The sequence below is a fragment of the Peromyscus californicus genome, unplaced genomic scaffold (genome assembly GCF_007827085.1).
Source record: "Peromyscus californicus insignis strain IS unplaced genomic scaffold, ASM782708v3 Scaffold_4__1_contigs__length_199733344, whole genome shotgun sequence".
Taxonomy (NCBI): Eukaryota; Metazoa; Chordata; class Mammalia; order Rodentia; family Cricetidae; genus Peromyscus; species Peromyscus californicus.
Genome location: NW_026294562.1, coordinates 172,788,487 through 172,804,922, shown reverse-complemented (window position 1 = coordinate 172,804,922; position 16,436 = coordinate 172,788,487). Strand labels below are relative to the sequence as shown.

General features: G+C 38.6%; 1 protein-coding gene across 1 annotated transcript in view; it reads left to right on the top strand.

Moving 5' to 3' along the window:
• Positions 1 to 16,436, top strand: part of LOC128124091 (carcinoembryonic antigen-related cell adhesion molecule 8-like) — a 63,616-nt gene that overhangs the window by 9,294 nt on the left and 37,886 nt on the right. The window contains 1 exon segment of the mRNA XM_052760317.1: positions 718 to 813. Within this exon segment, the coding sequence (XP_052616277.1) occupies positions 718 to 813 (96 nt within the window).

Sequence of the window (16,436 nt, the reverse complement as noted above, 5' to 3'; positions counted from 1 at the left end):
GTGCATGGGTTGGATGTTTGAAACCTGGGGCTTATGCAGGGATGCTTGGCTCAGCCTGGGAGGAGGGGACTGGACCTGCCTAGACTGAGTCTACCAGGTTGATCTCAACCCTTGGGGGAGTCTTTGCCCTGGAGGAGATGGCCATAGGGGGTGTAGGAGGGGGAGGGAAGTGGAGGGAATGTGAGGGGAGAGAACAAGGGAATCCGTGGCTGATATGTAGAATTAAATTATATTGTAAACTAAAATAATAATAAAATAATTAAACAAGTAAATAAATAAATAAACAAACAAACAAAAAGGTATTTCTTAAAAGAGGGACATGACTGTTCACACTCACAGAAAACGTGAGCAAGAATTCCCACAATAATCATTGGGAAATACTTTCTTCCCGCCATGAGATTTCTGGACATTTGGCCTGAAGAGGCTCCCAGTGTGGAATCTACACAAACACCCTGAGTCAGGTTCACTGTGGGTGATCTTGGTAAGAGTAAGATTCATATCTTACAGACCATATCTTGAACATGTGATCTTGCAGAGAGCCCTTTCATTCTATGGGCCCTGGGAGCTGGCTGATATCTCTGAGGGTGAAGGACTCTCAGCTGGTCCCCTCCACTGTTTATTCACAGAACCAGTGACTAAACCCTCCATCCAATTCACCAATACTACAATTAAAGACCTGACCTCTGTGATCCTGAAGTGCTTGACAAACGACACTAGTCTCTGCCAGGATTGAGCATTCTGGGAACTATCAGTGTGAAGTATCCAATCAAGTCAGTTCCAAGAAGAGTGACCCCATCCAGCTGGACATAATACGTGAGTGAACTCTGTTGCCTTCTTACTCCACAGTGTTAGGGGTGGGGGCAGTTTCTTTATCAACAGAGTGCAGAATGGGTCAAAGTCACAAGGAGAAAAACACTGGTCAGGAAACAAATATAGCCAGCTTGGTGATGGATGCATGTTAATCTCATGATAACACACCAAGCAAGCTGAGCACAGTGCTGCATGCTTTTAACCCCAGCACACCAGAGGCAGAGACAGTTGGATCTCTATGAGTTCCCAACCACCCTTGTCTTTGTAGCCAGTTTCAGGTTAGCCTGAGCTACATAGTGAGACCCTGTCTCAAAGGAGAGAGAGCTTGAAGCAGGAAGCATAGAAGTACAAGGCCACTCAACTGAATGGACCAGGCTCTGCTGACAAACTATGGGAGACCTTGCCTTGGAAGAGGTGGCAATAGGGGGTGTATGGAGCGGGAACACTGAGGGCTGAGGGAATGAGGAAAGGGGAATCTGCTGTTGGTATGTAAAATAAATAGAAAATCTCTTAATAAGAAAAGAAGTACAAGGCCAGCCCAGATTACATTGTGAGACCCTGTCAATAATAGCAACAATAGAAGTCAATATAGGAAATAGAAATGCAAAGTGATTAAGAGTTTAGGGTCTGAGTCACACACACAGACCACCCTCAGAATCCACTAAAATAGTGATGTTACTCTACATCCCATACCACACAATCAAATTTTCTTTAGATTATTTCTAATATCTAATATGAATACTGCATAAACACTAGTCTTACTGTCTTGAGTACAGGAAAAATAGGAGGAAGCAATACATTTTTCATTGTAGAGATATTTTTCCAAGTAGTTGGCTTCAAGGTTTCGATCCATAAATATAAAATCCATAGATAGGAAGGACCTGTATTGAGTTTCTTACTATGTTTGCATATTTATTCATTTTGTATGGGTGCTCCCCGAATAATGTGTGGAGGTCATAGGACAATTTGTGAGGGCCAGTTCTCTGGGGAGAGGAAATTGAACTCAGGTAGGTGGGCAAGCCCTTTATCTGCTAAGCCATTTCACTGTCCCACATTGTTTTTGCATTTATATCTGTGTGGCCGTTGGGGGTAGGTACTGGGAGGGAATAGGGCAGGCACTCTTCCCAACTGAGCCATCTTGGTGGCGCATATACTGAGTTTCTTATCTCATGCTCCTTGCACAGACTCTTTTTTCTGATAACTTTTTTTGTGTTAGTAGTAGTAGTAGTAGTAGTAGTAGTAGTAGTAGTAGTAGTATGTGTGTGTGTTTGTTTCTTAACTATTGAGCTATCTCTCCAGTCCCATAAACCAAATACACGGAGAGATAGCTCAATAGTTAAGAGCCCTAGCAGCTCTTCCAAAGGACAGGGGTTCAATTCTCAGTACCCACATTGCATCTTATTACTATCTCTAACTGAAGTTCCAAGGAATTCAGTACCCTTTTCTGTACAAAACATTCATGTGGTGTAGAGACATATAAGCAGTCAAAAGGCCCATATGATGCATCTGGCATCATAACAAAGACATTATTCGAAATCTAATTTCAAGGTGCTTTCAGCTGGTCTCCTAAAAGTCTGATGACTTTCAGCTCTGATCCATTTTAGGCCCTTGATCTATGTAGTGTTGATTTGTTTATGTTGTTAGGTGAAGGCTTAATTTCATTCTTTTACCTTGATATCCCATTTTCTAAACATGCCTTGTTTAACTGATTATTCGTCCATCATTGAACAATCTTATCAGCCTGATCAAAACACATCTGGTCACAGAGGGTCAGTCAGATGGACAACAAGAATGCCTTCCAATTTCTGTAACTCAATAGGACAATTCTGTTTCACACCAATTAATTCAAAATAGCCAGCAGAAATGAATGTTTTTAACAAACATAAAAAGTGACAGATGAAATGGTGGATATGCCTACTGTGCATATCTGACACACTTTATAATATATATGCAAAACTGTGCCCCATAAATACACATATTGATCATATCAACTAATCTTTAATTTAATAATGTCCAGTGTGTATGAGCAGTTCTGGGCTTTCCAATTCTATTTCACTGATCTGTATGTCTGCCTTTATGTCAGCAGTAGACTGTTGATTGTTGCAGCTTTGTACTAAAATTATGAAATCATGTAGGATATCCTGCAATTTTATTGTTTTTTTTCAAGATACTTTTAAGGCCAGGTATGGTGGTGCTTGCCTCTAACCCCAGCTCTTGAGAGCAGAGACAAGTGGATCTCTGGGATTTGAGGCCAGCTTGATCTATATAGTGAGTTTCAAGACAGCTAGAATAGACTTTGCTATTTCTGTGCAAAATGCCACTGGGGTTTTGATCTGATGTGCATAGAACTGATAGAGTACATTCAGGGATATTGTCATCTATTAAAAAAAGTCTTTCAGGCAAGCTGACTTATTCCTGTAATTCCAGCCACTCAAGAAGTTGAGGCAGGAGTATCAAGTTCTAAAAGTGCCTACTACAACCAATTCAAGGTCAGCCTAATCAATTTAGTGACATCCTGTTTCTAAATAAAAATTAGAAGGCAGAGCTTAGAGTACAGTTCAGTGGTAGTGCATTGCTTACCATGCACAAAGCCCTGGGTTCAATCCCAGTACTGCAGAACAACAGTGATAATGAGATTAAGTCTTCCAACCCATCAACCCCAATGGCTGTCATTTCTTGTCTTCTTTCATCATCTCTTATTTGGTAGTTTGCTGAGTGCAAGTCTTTTATCTCCTTGGTGGAGTTAATTCTAAGTATTTTATTCTTTTTGGTGATTTCATAAATAAATACTTTCTTCATTTCCTTTCCAATTGTTCACTGTTAAGGCTGGAACTTTTGCTCAGGGGCTGAACACTTGCCGGGCACGCACGAGGCCCTAGGTTAAAGCTCCACTACTGCTGGGAAAAACAAAAATCCAATTTTTCATGGTCAATATTAGTATACAGAAATACATCTCACTTGGGCTTTTTCATTTCATTAGCCAACAAATTTACTAGTTTTGCTCATTTATTTCTGAGAACTTTCTGTAGAATGTTCTGGATTTTCTATGAACAAGTTCCTGTCATCTACAGATAGGTTTAGGACCTCATAATTGGGCACCTTCATTTCATTGTCTAGCTTAACATCTCCTAATAGTCTCTTGAACAGAAGTGGTCACAGCAGCATCCTGTGTTCTTCCTGATCTTAAAGAGAAAGCTGTCAGTCTCCCCACTGCATATGATGTTGGCTGTGGGTTTCCATGTGTGGCCTTTGTTACACTACGCTGGACTTCGATCCAGTTTCAGTGTTTTTATTATCAAAGTCTGTGAAATTTTGTCAATTTTTGTTGATTCAATCTTATTGGTTATACAGCTATTTGATTTTGTTTCTTTCACAATTCCATCTCTAAAGAATTCAGGTTTGTAGGAATTTGTCCATTGTATTAAGGCCACTCAACAGTTAGCATATAATTACTGAGTGCTCTTGAAATTCTTCATATTCTTGAGAATGAATGGTGAGGTCTCAAACTGTATGAATATCCATCTCCTTTTTTCAGTAAATCTGGGGAAAGGTTGCTAATGATGTTAATCATTTTTGAAGAACCAACTTTTGGTGCATCAGCTTTCTTTGCAGTTACTCTAGTCTCTGTTTTGTTCATCTTCATCCTCATCTGCAGTTTTCTCCTTCCACTAGGATGGGGGAACTTTTAGGGGGCAAGGGTCTCATTATATAACCCAGACTTGCCTCAGATTCACAATCCTCCTGCCTCAGCCTCTGAAGCTAGGATGCTAGGTTATATCACATCCTTCACCTGCCTCATAGTAGTTTTTAAAGACTTAATATAATAATCAGGTAACCTTTTTTGGCAAAATACCACACACAGAGGAAAAAAATGTTGCTGCAATTATTCCTACCACTAGTGTTAGCATTGAAGTCAGGTAGCCAGGTCTATATCTGATTAACTATACAGATTTAAGTACTTTTAAAAAACCACTTTAAGTTTCAGTTTTTCATCATCTGAATGGAAATAATTTCTATGTGACAGACTCATCATATAGATGAAACCAGAAACAAATACAGGGCCAGCCACATCATAAATACCATACCACCATGGTCAACATTAGCGTTAATAATCACTCTTGAGCAGACTGGTGAGGTTTGAGCCCCAAATGTTTAAAACAAGAAGTAAAAATGTGAGCACAACATTGATACATAAGGGGTGTGGGGAGACACATGTTATCCAAAAGGTGAAACCACTTTAACTAAACAGCTACTAAATAAAAATGGGAGAGAAAAAAGGAGGTGGGGGGTCTGATGCAAAATTTCTAAACCTGGTAATTTACTAGATTTCATCCTCCAGGATGTGTCCATGATGGGCTTAGACAAGCAAGGTATTAGCAGAGGGATATACTTGTGAAGGTGAGCCTGAGATAGCCCTCAGGACACATGCATATTTGATCCCTGTGTAGGCAGAAAAGCAGGCATGTCTTAGATTGCAGTGTAGTTCCAACAGAGTTTCTGCAAGGTCGAGGCTGAGTTCCCTACAATCACCAAGCAGAGGGATTTGGGGTCTTACAGAGTCTGTCTTGCTTTTCTACCCCACTACAGAAACCATGGTCTCTGCAGAGGAACTGGTACATTGAGAGTCAATAGCCTGGGCCTTCTGTCACTTAGATCACAGCCACAAGAGACCACTTATTCATGGCTGCCACAACTGAGACCCTGAGAATAAGATGGAAACACTGGATATTCAACACACAAAATCGCAATAGCCCTGTCTCACATTTCCACAGCTTCACATGATTGCCTTGATGAAATTGATGGAATTCAAGGATTGGAAGGAAAAGTTAGAACTAACCTAGACACTCGAGGTGAAAAGGACACTTGCTAAGATCCTCACACTTCATCTCACCCAATCAGTCTTCCTCCAGCAAGGAGGGAAGGTGTTTATCAGCTGTAGGAGTTTCCTGGTAGAAATTTCCTGATCACTTAGGCATACTATCGTATCTTCTGCAAATAGGGAAAGTTTGACTTCTTCCTTTCCAATTTGTATCCCCCTGATATTATATTGTTGTCTTATTGCTCTACTTAGATCTTCGAGTACTATACTGAATAAATATGGGAAGGGGGGACATCCTTGTCTTTTTCCTGATTTTAGTGGAATCGCTTTGTGTTTCTCTCCATTTAATTTGATGTTGGCTGTCAGATTGCTGTAAATTGCCTATATTACATTTAGGAATCTTCCATGTATTCCAGATCTCCCCAAGACCTTTGTCACAAAGGGGTGTTGGATTTTGTCAAAGGCTTTTTCAGCATTTAATGAGATGATCATGTGGATTTTTCGTTCAGTTTGATATATGGTGGATTACATTGACAAATTTTTGTATTTTGAACCATCGTTGCATCTCTGTATGAAGCCTACTTGATCATGGTGGATATATACTGTGTTCTTGAACTCAGTTTGCCAGTTTTTTATTGAGTATTTTTGCATCAATGTTCATGAGGGAGATTGGTCTGCAATTCTCTTTCTTTGTTGCATCTTTGTGTGGTTTGGGTGTCAGGGTGACTGTAGCCTCATAAAAACAGTTTGGCAATGTTCCTTCGGTTTCTATTGTGTGGAACAATTTGAAGAATATTGGCATTATCTCTGCTTTGAAATTCTGGTAGAATTCTGTGCTGAAATCATCTGGTCCTGGGCTTTTTCTTGTTGGGAGATTTAATGACTGTTTCTATTTCCTTAAGGGTTGTAGGTCTATTTAAATTGTTTATCTGGTCTTGATGTAATTTTGGTATATGGTACCTATCCAGAAAATTGTCCATTTCTTTTATATATTCTAATTTTGTGGAGTAGGGTTTTTGAGGAATGACCTAATCATTCTCTAGATTTTCTCATTGTCTGTTGTCATGTATCCCTTTTCATTTCTGATTTTGTTTATTTGGATGCTCTCCTTGTGCCTTTTGGTTAGTTTGGGCAAGGGCTTATCTATCTTGTTGATTTTCTCAAAGAACCAACACTTTGTTTCATTCATTCTTTGTATTGTTCTATATGTTTCCACATTATTCATATCAGCCCTCATTTTGATTATTTGCTGGCATCTATTCCTCCTGGGTGAGTTTGCTACTTTTTGTTCCAGAGCTTTCAGGTGTGGTGTTAAATCCCTAGTGTGAGATTTCTCCAACTTCTTTATGTAGGCATTTAGTGCTTTGAATTTTTCTCTTAGCACTGCTTTCATAGTGTCCCATAGGTTTAGGTATGTTGTACATTCATTTTCATTGAATTCTAGGAAGTCTTTAATTCTTTCTTTATTTCCTCCTTGACCAATTGGTGATTCAGTTGAGCATTTTTCAGTTTCCATGAGATTGTAGACTCTAATTTTTGTTGTTGTTGAAATATAACTTTAAGCCATGGTGGTCCAAAAAATAGAGGAGGTTATTTTCAAATATTAAGGACCCACCTTCATAATATTCTTTTCAGAAGCTGAGAAGAGAAGACTGTGAACACGGACAATTATTTTTTGGAAATGAATCTGAGGAAACCAAGCTCTTTTCTTTGTTTGTCAACTTTATTTCTCTGGGATAAAATCCTGTCTACAGCGCTATAGTGCTGTTCTCCTGCCTAACTCCTTTCTTGTCTGATCTCTCTCTATATTTATCTATTGTCCCCTCTAAGTTCTATCTTAATTCTCTCATCTTAATTCTGCCTCAATAGGGACTTCTCATATTGGCCTTACTCATCTAGTATTTCCCTATCTGGCTCTTCCTCATCTTCCATCTTGTCCTCAAGTTCTCTCCTCAAAAGATTCCTCTAAGGCTCCTTATACCTCCCAGTTTCCCCAAGTCTCTGAGGTATTCAGTTATAAACCCAAGCAATAACAATCCCCTGGTGGAGCAAGTCATCAGGCTTGAATTCTTACAGGGTCAAAAAGGCAGGTAAGAATTTTCGTCAAGGAGTGAGTATCAGGCTTTCTTTTACAACCCAAAAGAGAGTGGTAAAAGAGGAGGTCGACTGAGAGCTAATGATTGGTTAGTATATAAAAAAAGGGGATTTATATACTCAGTCTACATTTCTAGAAGTGGTTAGTAAGAAGTTAGGGGTCTATAATGTTAGTGAGGTTGTATAAGAAAAGAGGGTCTCTGCTTAAATTGCACAAGAAATGAAGCTCTCTGCCTGACCTAGGAGACAGGAGTTGTTTCTATAAGGTTGTTACCTTAGTTCAGGAGATTATTTGGCTTTTGATGCTTGATAGGTATTTTAGATAAAAACATTGTTAGGAGTTCTTGGAAACACACATAACATACAAGAAAATCATTGTAGGAACCAGCTAATATATATATATATAAAAGCTAAAATATCACCAAGACTTCTCAAACTATGACTTGAGCTTTAGAAAATTCCTTGACCTTTCCAAGTAGTAGCTTTTAGGATAGTAGCTGAATTCCATTATGTTTTCCTCTGGCTTGCAGCAGTTCCAGTTTTTTCATTTATTAAAAAAAGGAGAATGTTTAATTCTCTCAAGGGTAGTGAAAAACATGAAAACAATTAAATTTGGATATGACTTTAAAAATGAGAAGTAATGGTTGACTAATATTTATAATCCATAATCTATGTAGATGGCAAGCTGAGATTTAGTTTAGCCATCTAATAGGTGTAGTTATATATACTTAGAATATCTAAGTCCCAAGAAGGGAGCAGAGGAGTAACATAAAAATCTATCATTAGGGCTGGAGAGATGGCTCAGTGGATAAGAGCACTGATTGCTCTTCCAGAGGTCCTTAGTTCAATCCCCAGCAACCACATGGTGGGTCACAACCATCTATAATGACATATGGTGCCCTCTTCTGGCCTGCAGACATACATGCAGGCAGAATGCTGTATACATAAATAAATCTTTAAAAAAAACTCTATCATTAGCTGGTATAGCAAAATATGGTCAAATGTGTCTAAATACTATAATTGTGACTTATCAAAAATGATTAGTTTGGAACATAACTCTATCAATCTCTGATTAGTGGTATTAATTTGCTTAAACTCTATTTTGAAGAGGCATTGTTAGATAAAGAGTTACTTGAGTTAGTCATGAACACCTGTGGGACCAAGACTTCAGTTAAAACTGACCTAATAATTTAAATTTATAATCAAGGCAATATTGACCCATTTAGCTATGGGAGGACTGTAATAATCTGTGTCAGGATAACATAGCAAGACTTATATACAGAACAATTGTTAGAAGTACTCGAGGAGAAAATCTGATAGTATATACATTTCAGGACCATGGGCAGAATTTATAGAATTAATAATAGAGTGTTTTTTAAGGGCAGTACAGCCCCTGGGCTGGGGAGTTCAGCACTGAAAGAGGGGTAAGTCACAACGGGGCTGTAGAAATCATTCATGGTTTCTTCCTCCTGATATGTGGCCAAAGCTGAGGGTCTTGAAGGCTGGAATGCAGTGGAAACCCAGGAAGAGCAGGTCGTTTCAGGCTCTGTAAGACATGGGTAGCAGGATTTTCTGTCTCATGAGCTAGAGGGCATGATGCAGGGCTGAACTGGACAGCACATGCATGTGGGCTGGAGGATGGAGGGTGGGGTGCAGACCTGCAGCTAGACAGCATGTCTGTGGTCCAGAGGATGACAATGTGCAACTCTTTAAATCATCAGAATTTCTGCTGGAAACAAATATGTGTATTAGAACATGCATTTGAGGAGTTTTAAGGAGGAAACTTTTTCTCTTAAGTGTACCTATGGAATAATAAATGCACGGCCTTAGCAGATGAGAGAAGGGGATGTCAGGCCAGGGAGAGAGGGAAAGATCCACCCTCCTAGAGAAGAAAAAGAAAATTTGTAAGTGGAAGACATAAACTGTAGTCAGGCTGCATTCCTCCTGGTCCTTCTTGGCTTGTGAGCGTTGGTGAATTTAGATCTCCTGAAGCTTATAAGAACCTTCTTAAAAGACATATTAGCCATATGATAACAGTGGTGATTTGTCAGAGCAAGATTATGAATCTTTGGAGTCTCAACAAAACCGCAGGATAGTCAGAGAATGAAATATGAAATGTTTCATTTATAATATATCTCAAGTCTTGATTATCTTTTCATCAAAATTAATAAAAATGCATTTAGGACAGGATTATTTCTAATCATATTTCTATAAGTTTTGATATCCTTTATGAACAGAGTTCATCAAAAGGATCTGGAATTTTATCAATTTGTTCATAAAGTTACAGCTCAATATTTAAGTATCTAGAGGTAAATAACAGCCTGTATTCAGACTGGCAGCTTTAGAGAACCTTTGTCGTGCAGCGGCCTAGTATATGATGTGACCAGCCAATCCAGGATTCATAAAGATGGGTCAGTATCCTGTGAAAATATGTAACCATATCCTCTTTTTGACTTTATGAAAATATCAGGATCTTTACAAATACAAGTGAGAAGGTTCTGGAGGCTTAGGTGTAACTTTGTGACTTGACCTGTGGATAATAAGGGATGCCTGTAGTGGGAGATATGAAAAATTAAGCACCGATTGTTAAGAGCTCCTGAAGTATATGTAAGGCCTGTGTCCAATTATGAGCTCTAGGCCTTCTTAAAATTTTAAAGCAGTGGAATAAATGGGTGTATTATTTCTTTATTTCATAGCCAAAAATCATAAGGACGTAGGCCTCATGGGTGAGCTTCCATAGGGAGAGAATTTGTAATTGTTGGACAGACATGAGAAAGTGCCAGTATAGACTTATCTGTTGATCTATAAACTCATAGATTTTATAGTTTGCTATAATTATATTGTTACCTGTGTAATAAATGTGTTGCAATGTACATATACATATATATATATATATATATAGACACACACATATACACATACACACATGCACACACATATATATATATTATTGGAAGCTATAATTGACAGATAGTTCTGATAGTTAATCTGTGTATATGATGAGGCACTCAGCTCAATCAATGAGTTCTGGGTAAACAGAACTCTTATTTCCTTGTCTGCATGTGGAGCTTTTGACTTCCATTGTGTCAGGGTTAGAAGGCAAGCTAAAAGTGAAATGCTGACAATATTTAGGGTGAGAATGTAGGGTGAAGAAGCAATCTTGTAAGTCTATGACAATTATATTTTGGATTCTAGGGGTGGCTGTGGGAGATGGCAAACCAGGCTGTGAAGATCACCTTGGCTCCAATAAAGTCATTTAATATTTTAAGGTCTTGTAACAGCCTGTAAGCCTGATTTTTTTTCTAACCAACAAATATTGGGGTGACTCAAGGGCCGGTGGGAGGCTTTATATGCCCTATTTTTAAGCTTCTCTTCTACCAGACAAGTAGCAGCTATGATTCTCTCAGCATTCAAAGTCCATTGTTTAACCCACATAGGAGCATCAGATTTCCATGTAACGGGGTCAGCAGTCAAGAGTGGTCCCTCAGATTAATTTTGATACCCTAGGCCATGTCTGTCATTTGTAATTTTTAGAATAATGGGCTCAATTATGCCTTTATTTTGTTTACTCAAGTTGTTTTAATTTTAACACCCATCTATAGCATTTGAGCTGATATTAGTCCATAGCAGAGAACAATGATACACAAATTAATTGCAGCATGTCTCTTCCCCACAGAGTGTTAGGTATAAAGGGGATGCCTGTGGGCAGAATAGGCCATAATTTTATATAACTGACTGTTTTAATATTTCTTAGCTTTTGGTTACAATATTAGCTAGACCTAGGCCTATAAGAGACGAAGGAGTAATAATTGTCTTAAGTACTTGGCCAATCATTTTCTAAAATGTAAGAAATGTCTATGCTTTTGTCTAGCAAGTGAATTATTTTCTTTCCCTGTATTTTAAGGATTTAATTGTTCTTGAATATTTAATTACCTGAACCCAGAAGATCATAACACTAGAATCCAAACTGGCAGCTCCCTTAGGCTCTGCCCTGTAGAATCTGAATTGTTTTTGTAGGAGGTTTACAATAATCTTAATTTTCCCAGTAAATTCAGGATCAATCATTCCTGGGACAATTATTATACCTTGTACAGTGGTGGAGCTCTGGCCTTTATTAGCCCCAGTGTCCCTTCTAGGGGATGTCTATAAACTACTGTATTAATGCATACCTAAGTCTATATCTAAAGCCTATATATACCAGATTTCAATAACCACTTTATCCATAGATCTACCTTAGGTATACATCATCAGTATCGCTAGGTTATTTACTGAGACTTGGGTATCATTTATACCATATCTAGATGTTTATATGTTATATCTATCTATCCCAATAACTGGCAATTCATATATCATAAGTTATTATTTAACTTTCCTAAACAGTCTCTATATCTAAACTTTCATACCCTTATGAAAATTTTACCACAAAAGCATTTATGTATTTAATTAGTCAGGAAACATAGGTGATTGATTATTGAGAACAGCCAATGTAAAGTGAATTTCTTTTAATGAAGGAACAGTAAAAGCTTATTCTGAAATCTCTTTGGTGAGCTATCTTTTATTCAAATTGGGTAGCAAGGCAAATTATTATCTTTAGACCTGGTAAATGGAAATATAATCTAAATGTTCTCAAAGTATAATTTGGACTAATTAATTCCTGGCAGCCAGAGGCTTGGGATAGTTTAAAGTGGGAAGCTTAAACATTTTTAAAATGTCATGGGTGAAGTAAGGAATTTATTATGCTAATATTCAGCATATTTAGCCTGTTTCTAAACATAGATTTGTATAGAGAATTTGATCATTTACAAGATGATCAAGCTTTAACTTGTATCCTAAAAACTATCTTTAATAGCTTATAATTTATATCCAACTTATCCTTAAGAATGTACAGTTTAGGTCAGCTAATCATGTGCATTTTTACAATGACTACTGGTGTTAAGCATGTTTTTGTTTTCTGTTTGTGAGATAGGGTCTCACTGTATACTCATGACTGGCCAGTCTGGAATTCCCAGAGTAGTGGGAATGAAGGTGTGCACCACCATGCCTGGCCTATAAGCATTTCTTTTTTCTTTTTTTCATTTTGGGTTTCTTGAGACAGGGTTTCTATGTGTAGCCTTGGTTGACTTGGAACTCACTCTGTAGACCAGTCTGGCATGGAACTTACAGAGATCCACCTGCCTCTGCCTCCCTAGTGCTGGGATTAAAGGCATGTGCCACCACCCCCAGCTCCTATAGCATTTCTTTATGTGTTGTTCTAGATAGCTTTTTAGCTACTGTGATGAAATGCCACAACCCAAACCAACTTGGCAGTTAGGATTTATTTAGCTTACATTTCTTGATCAGGGTGTGTCATTGAGGGAAGTGCAGGCAAGAACCATGGGGAAAGCTTCCTGGCTTGCTCCCACAACTTGCTCAACTGCTTTTCTTATAGAGCCCATAAGAAAGGGGCTATCTGCAAGGAGATAGCACCAGGTCCTCCTCCACCAAACAGTAATTAAGAAAATGCCTTGCCGGCCATTGTGATGGAGGTGATTCCACTGCTGGACCCCAAAGTTTAGGATCTCAAGTGGGTACCCCAAGAACCCAGACTCCAGTCCAGTTGATGCAACAGCACGAGGATTTATTAAGCTTCTATGTAGAAGGGCTCCTCTGCTCCCAAGAGCAAGAGTCGCCTCTTACTGCAGCCACATGGGGGTTTTTAAAGGAAAAACCCATAAAAGCCATAAGATTACTATTCCCATACAATTTCGTTTCACAAGAACATACTCTGATCACAGAGTGAGTACAGTCACGTCAACAGGTACATTCTTCCTGAAACCTCAAGGGGGGTATCAGGGAGGGAGGGGAGTTTACACACAGGTCATGGTGGTCCTTCCTGGAACACCTGCAACTATCCCAGTCACAGTTGAGCACATCTCTCAACAGAAATCTTTTTACATTGTTATATTGTTACAGGAGTGATTGAGTAGTGGCTGAGTCAGGTGGCCCTTGGAACTAGATTTTTAGATTCTCATTTCCTGGTGCTTGAAGTTTCTCTCTTCTTGAGGCTTGGGGGTGTAAGCCTGAAGGGCTAGGGTCTTTCATTCCCCCATTTTCTTTTTGGCAAATTTTAATCTTAAAATTATGGTATTACATTAACTCATGGCCTGTAATGGCCATGTATAGTCCATGTATAATTAGCCATCTTGTCTCTATGCCAGGGAATTTTCTTTTGACCCAGCATTTCAGCCTTTTCTGAAGAAGGAATATGGCACAACATATTCTCTTCTGGAACTGCTTCGAGTTGGCATTGGGGCACCGTTATCAGGGCCCCTCCCCCCAAAAAAAAGGCTGAAAAACTAGTCAAGGACTGGGCAAGGGGGGCATTTGTCAGTAGCATGTAGCTGCCTGACCCCATAGGGACAGGGAGGAATCATGTTAGCTGGGCTGGTCCACGTTAGCCTTTAGCAAGTCTGGAGCTCACAGTCGTCTGGAGCAGCGGAGTCAACAACTGAAACTTGGAGGTGTCTGCCAGCCAAGTAGAAATCTGTTGAGACAGATTTAAACTAGGAACAGAAGTTAAAATTTATAAACTTATTTGGAACCCTTAGGTCCATACCCTTAGTAATGGAAAAAGCAGTGGTCCCAAGACCAGGAGAGAGGAAAAATGCCATCTTTAGGAATACTTATCTGGGGTCCTTTTGACCTCTGTGAAGTGGGTCTAGGTTTTTATGACTCTTTTGATCCTTTGAGGCCTACTTACAAAATGACATAAAAGTTTTAGATACATTAGTATTACCAATCTGTACTAAAATCCATATTGTAGACAAAGCAGGTAATGGGTATCTGTAAAACAGCAGAAGTGGACTCATACCTTTGAGTCCCAATAAGAACTACAGATTTGGGCATTTTTCTTCTGTCCAGAAAGCCAGGTATAAGTTGGACAGAGATTTTTGGCCTGGTGAGAAGCACTTTTAGGTTTACATTTAGACATATTTAGATGACATCTAAAATGTTGAGTTTTTGACTGAACAGTAAGTAGTCATTGCTCTACCAGCTCATCAGGACTCTTAAATGTCAAGCTCTGAACCATAGAACAAGAGAGTAATCTGAAACATGTCTCATTTTAGACTCATCTGAACCTTTATGACTTATTTAAATTTTTATATCTTAGAACATTTTTTAAAAGTGAGCTAACAAGCTAGCTATGGCCTTACAGAAGGATCTGGTTGTCTGATGCTGCCATGCTGACAAAGTTAGAGCTAGCCTAGCCATCAGTACTGTCAGAGATCTGAGAAGGGTAAACTGTATCTGAGTGCAGACCAAGAAGCTTCCAATCCTATAAATTACAGAGACCAATCCCTACCCAGGTCTCCATAGCATTGGAGGCACCAGTCAGAACAGCATCAATCTTCTTCCGCCATCAGGCCCATAAGGCAGAGTATTTTTTCCTGTGGAATAGGAACACGGCAGACTGACCTCGATCAGGCAAAAGGGTGCATTCAATTCCAGTGTCCTATTACTTGTTCACAGTCTGGGGTGGGTCCTGGCGGCAGGCATTGCATTGGGGCATCTTGCCCTGTGGTCAGTGTTGTCATAATCCAGGCAGAGATGTTGTGGTGCCTCATACGTAATCTTCTTCGGAGACCTTGGGTCACTGCTAGGATCTGGAAGCCTGTCTGATATAATAAACTTTTAGATCAACATTTAAATGCCATATTCTGTAGATCTCTAAAGTATGAGGGCCATCCAGATGTCTGAATAGACAAACTTTGTTTCTAATTACTTGTTTCAAGCTCAACTCTGAAAACATATGCAAGGGACTGAGTAAATGAGTAAACTTATCCCTATAATATTATATCAGTATTTATTTACCCTGACTATAATTAAAAAGGAACTTGATTACTCATGACTGACTATTAAAAACAATGCTTTTAAGTTGAAGTTCTTTTAGCATCAAATACAGGTTCAGTAAAGAAGCCAAAACAAAATATCAATATATGTATCAGCTTATCCAAATAACTTAAGTTTAACAAACTTAGCAAATACAAGGAGGCTAGACAACATTCTTAAGCCTGAATGTACCTTGGGTAAGGAGAAACATTTTTAAGTCATTGGTTTTTAACTATAAAAACTGTTCTTAAAAGATTAAGATCTCTCAAAGTCTTTTGTAATAACAATGAAGTACCTTTTTATTTTAAGGGGGAGAAAACATGGCATCCTCTTAATCTGAAACCAAGCTCCAGAGTACAAACAATCCCAAAGTTTAATATCTGGGACTCATTTATAATCTTTTTGGTTCTTTTACTTAGAGGCTTGGATGATTTCTTTGACTCTACCTTTGGCAGCACATACATAGCCTGTCTGTTTTATTTTATTATTGCTGGTGTTTCCGGTGATCATCACCTGACACTGGCAATTTTTTAAAACTGCTAAGGTTTACCATTGCAACCAGACTCTTTGGAACTTTAGTCCTGTCATATATTTGCAAACCTCAGCTGCTTCCTATGATCCTTTTATGTCTTTAAAATTATTATCATTTTACATGGGTAAATCTTAAATTACAAAGTTTAGCTGACAGAGCAAGGTATATTCCTGTGTATAAAAGCATTGATGTGTAGCTTTAATATTTATCAAATATCTTATTTATTAAACATATGTTGTTATTTATTTAAATTTTCTGGAAACTTGCTGTTGAACATTTGGTAAAGACATAAGTACTTAGGTGATATATATA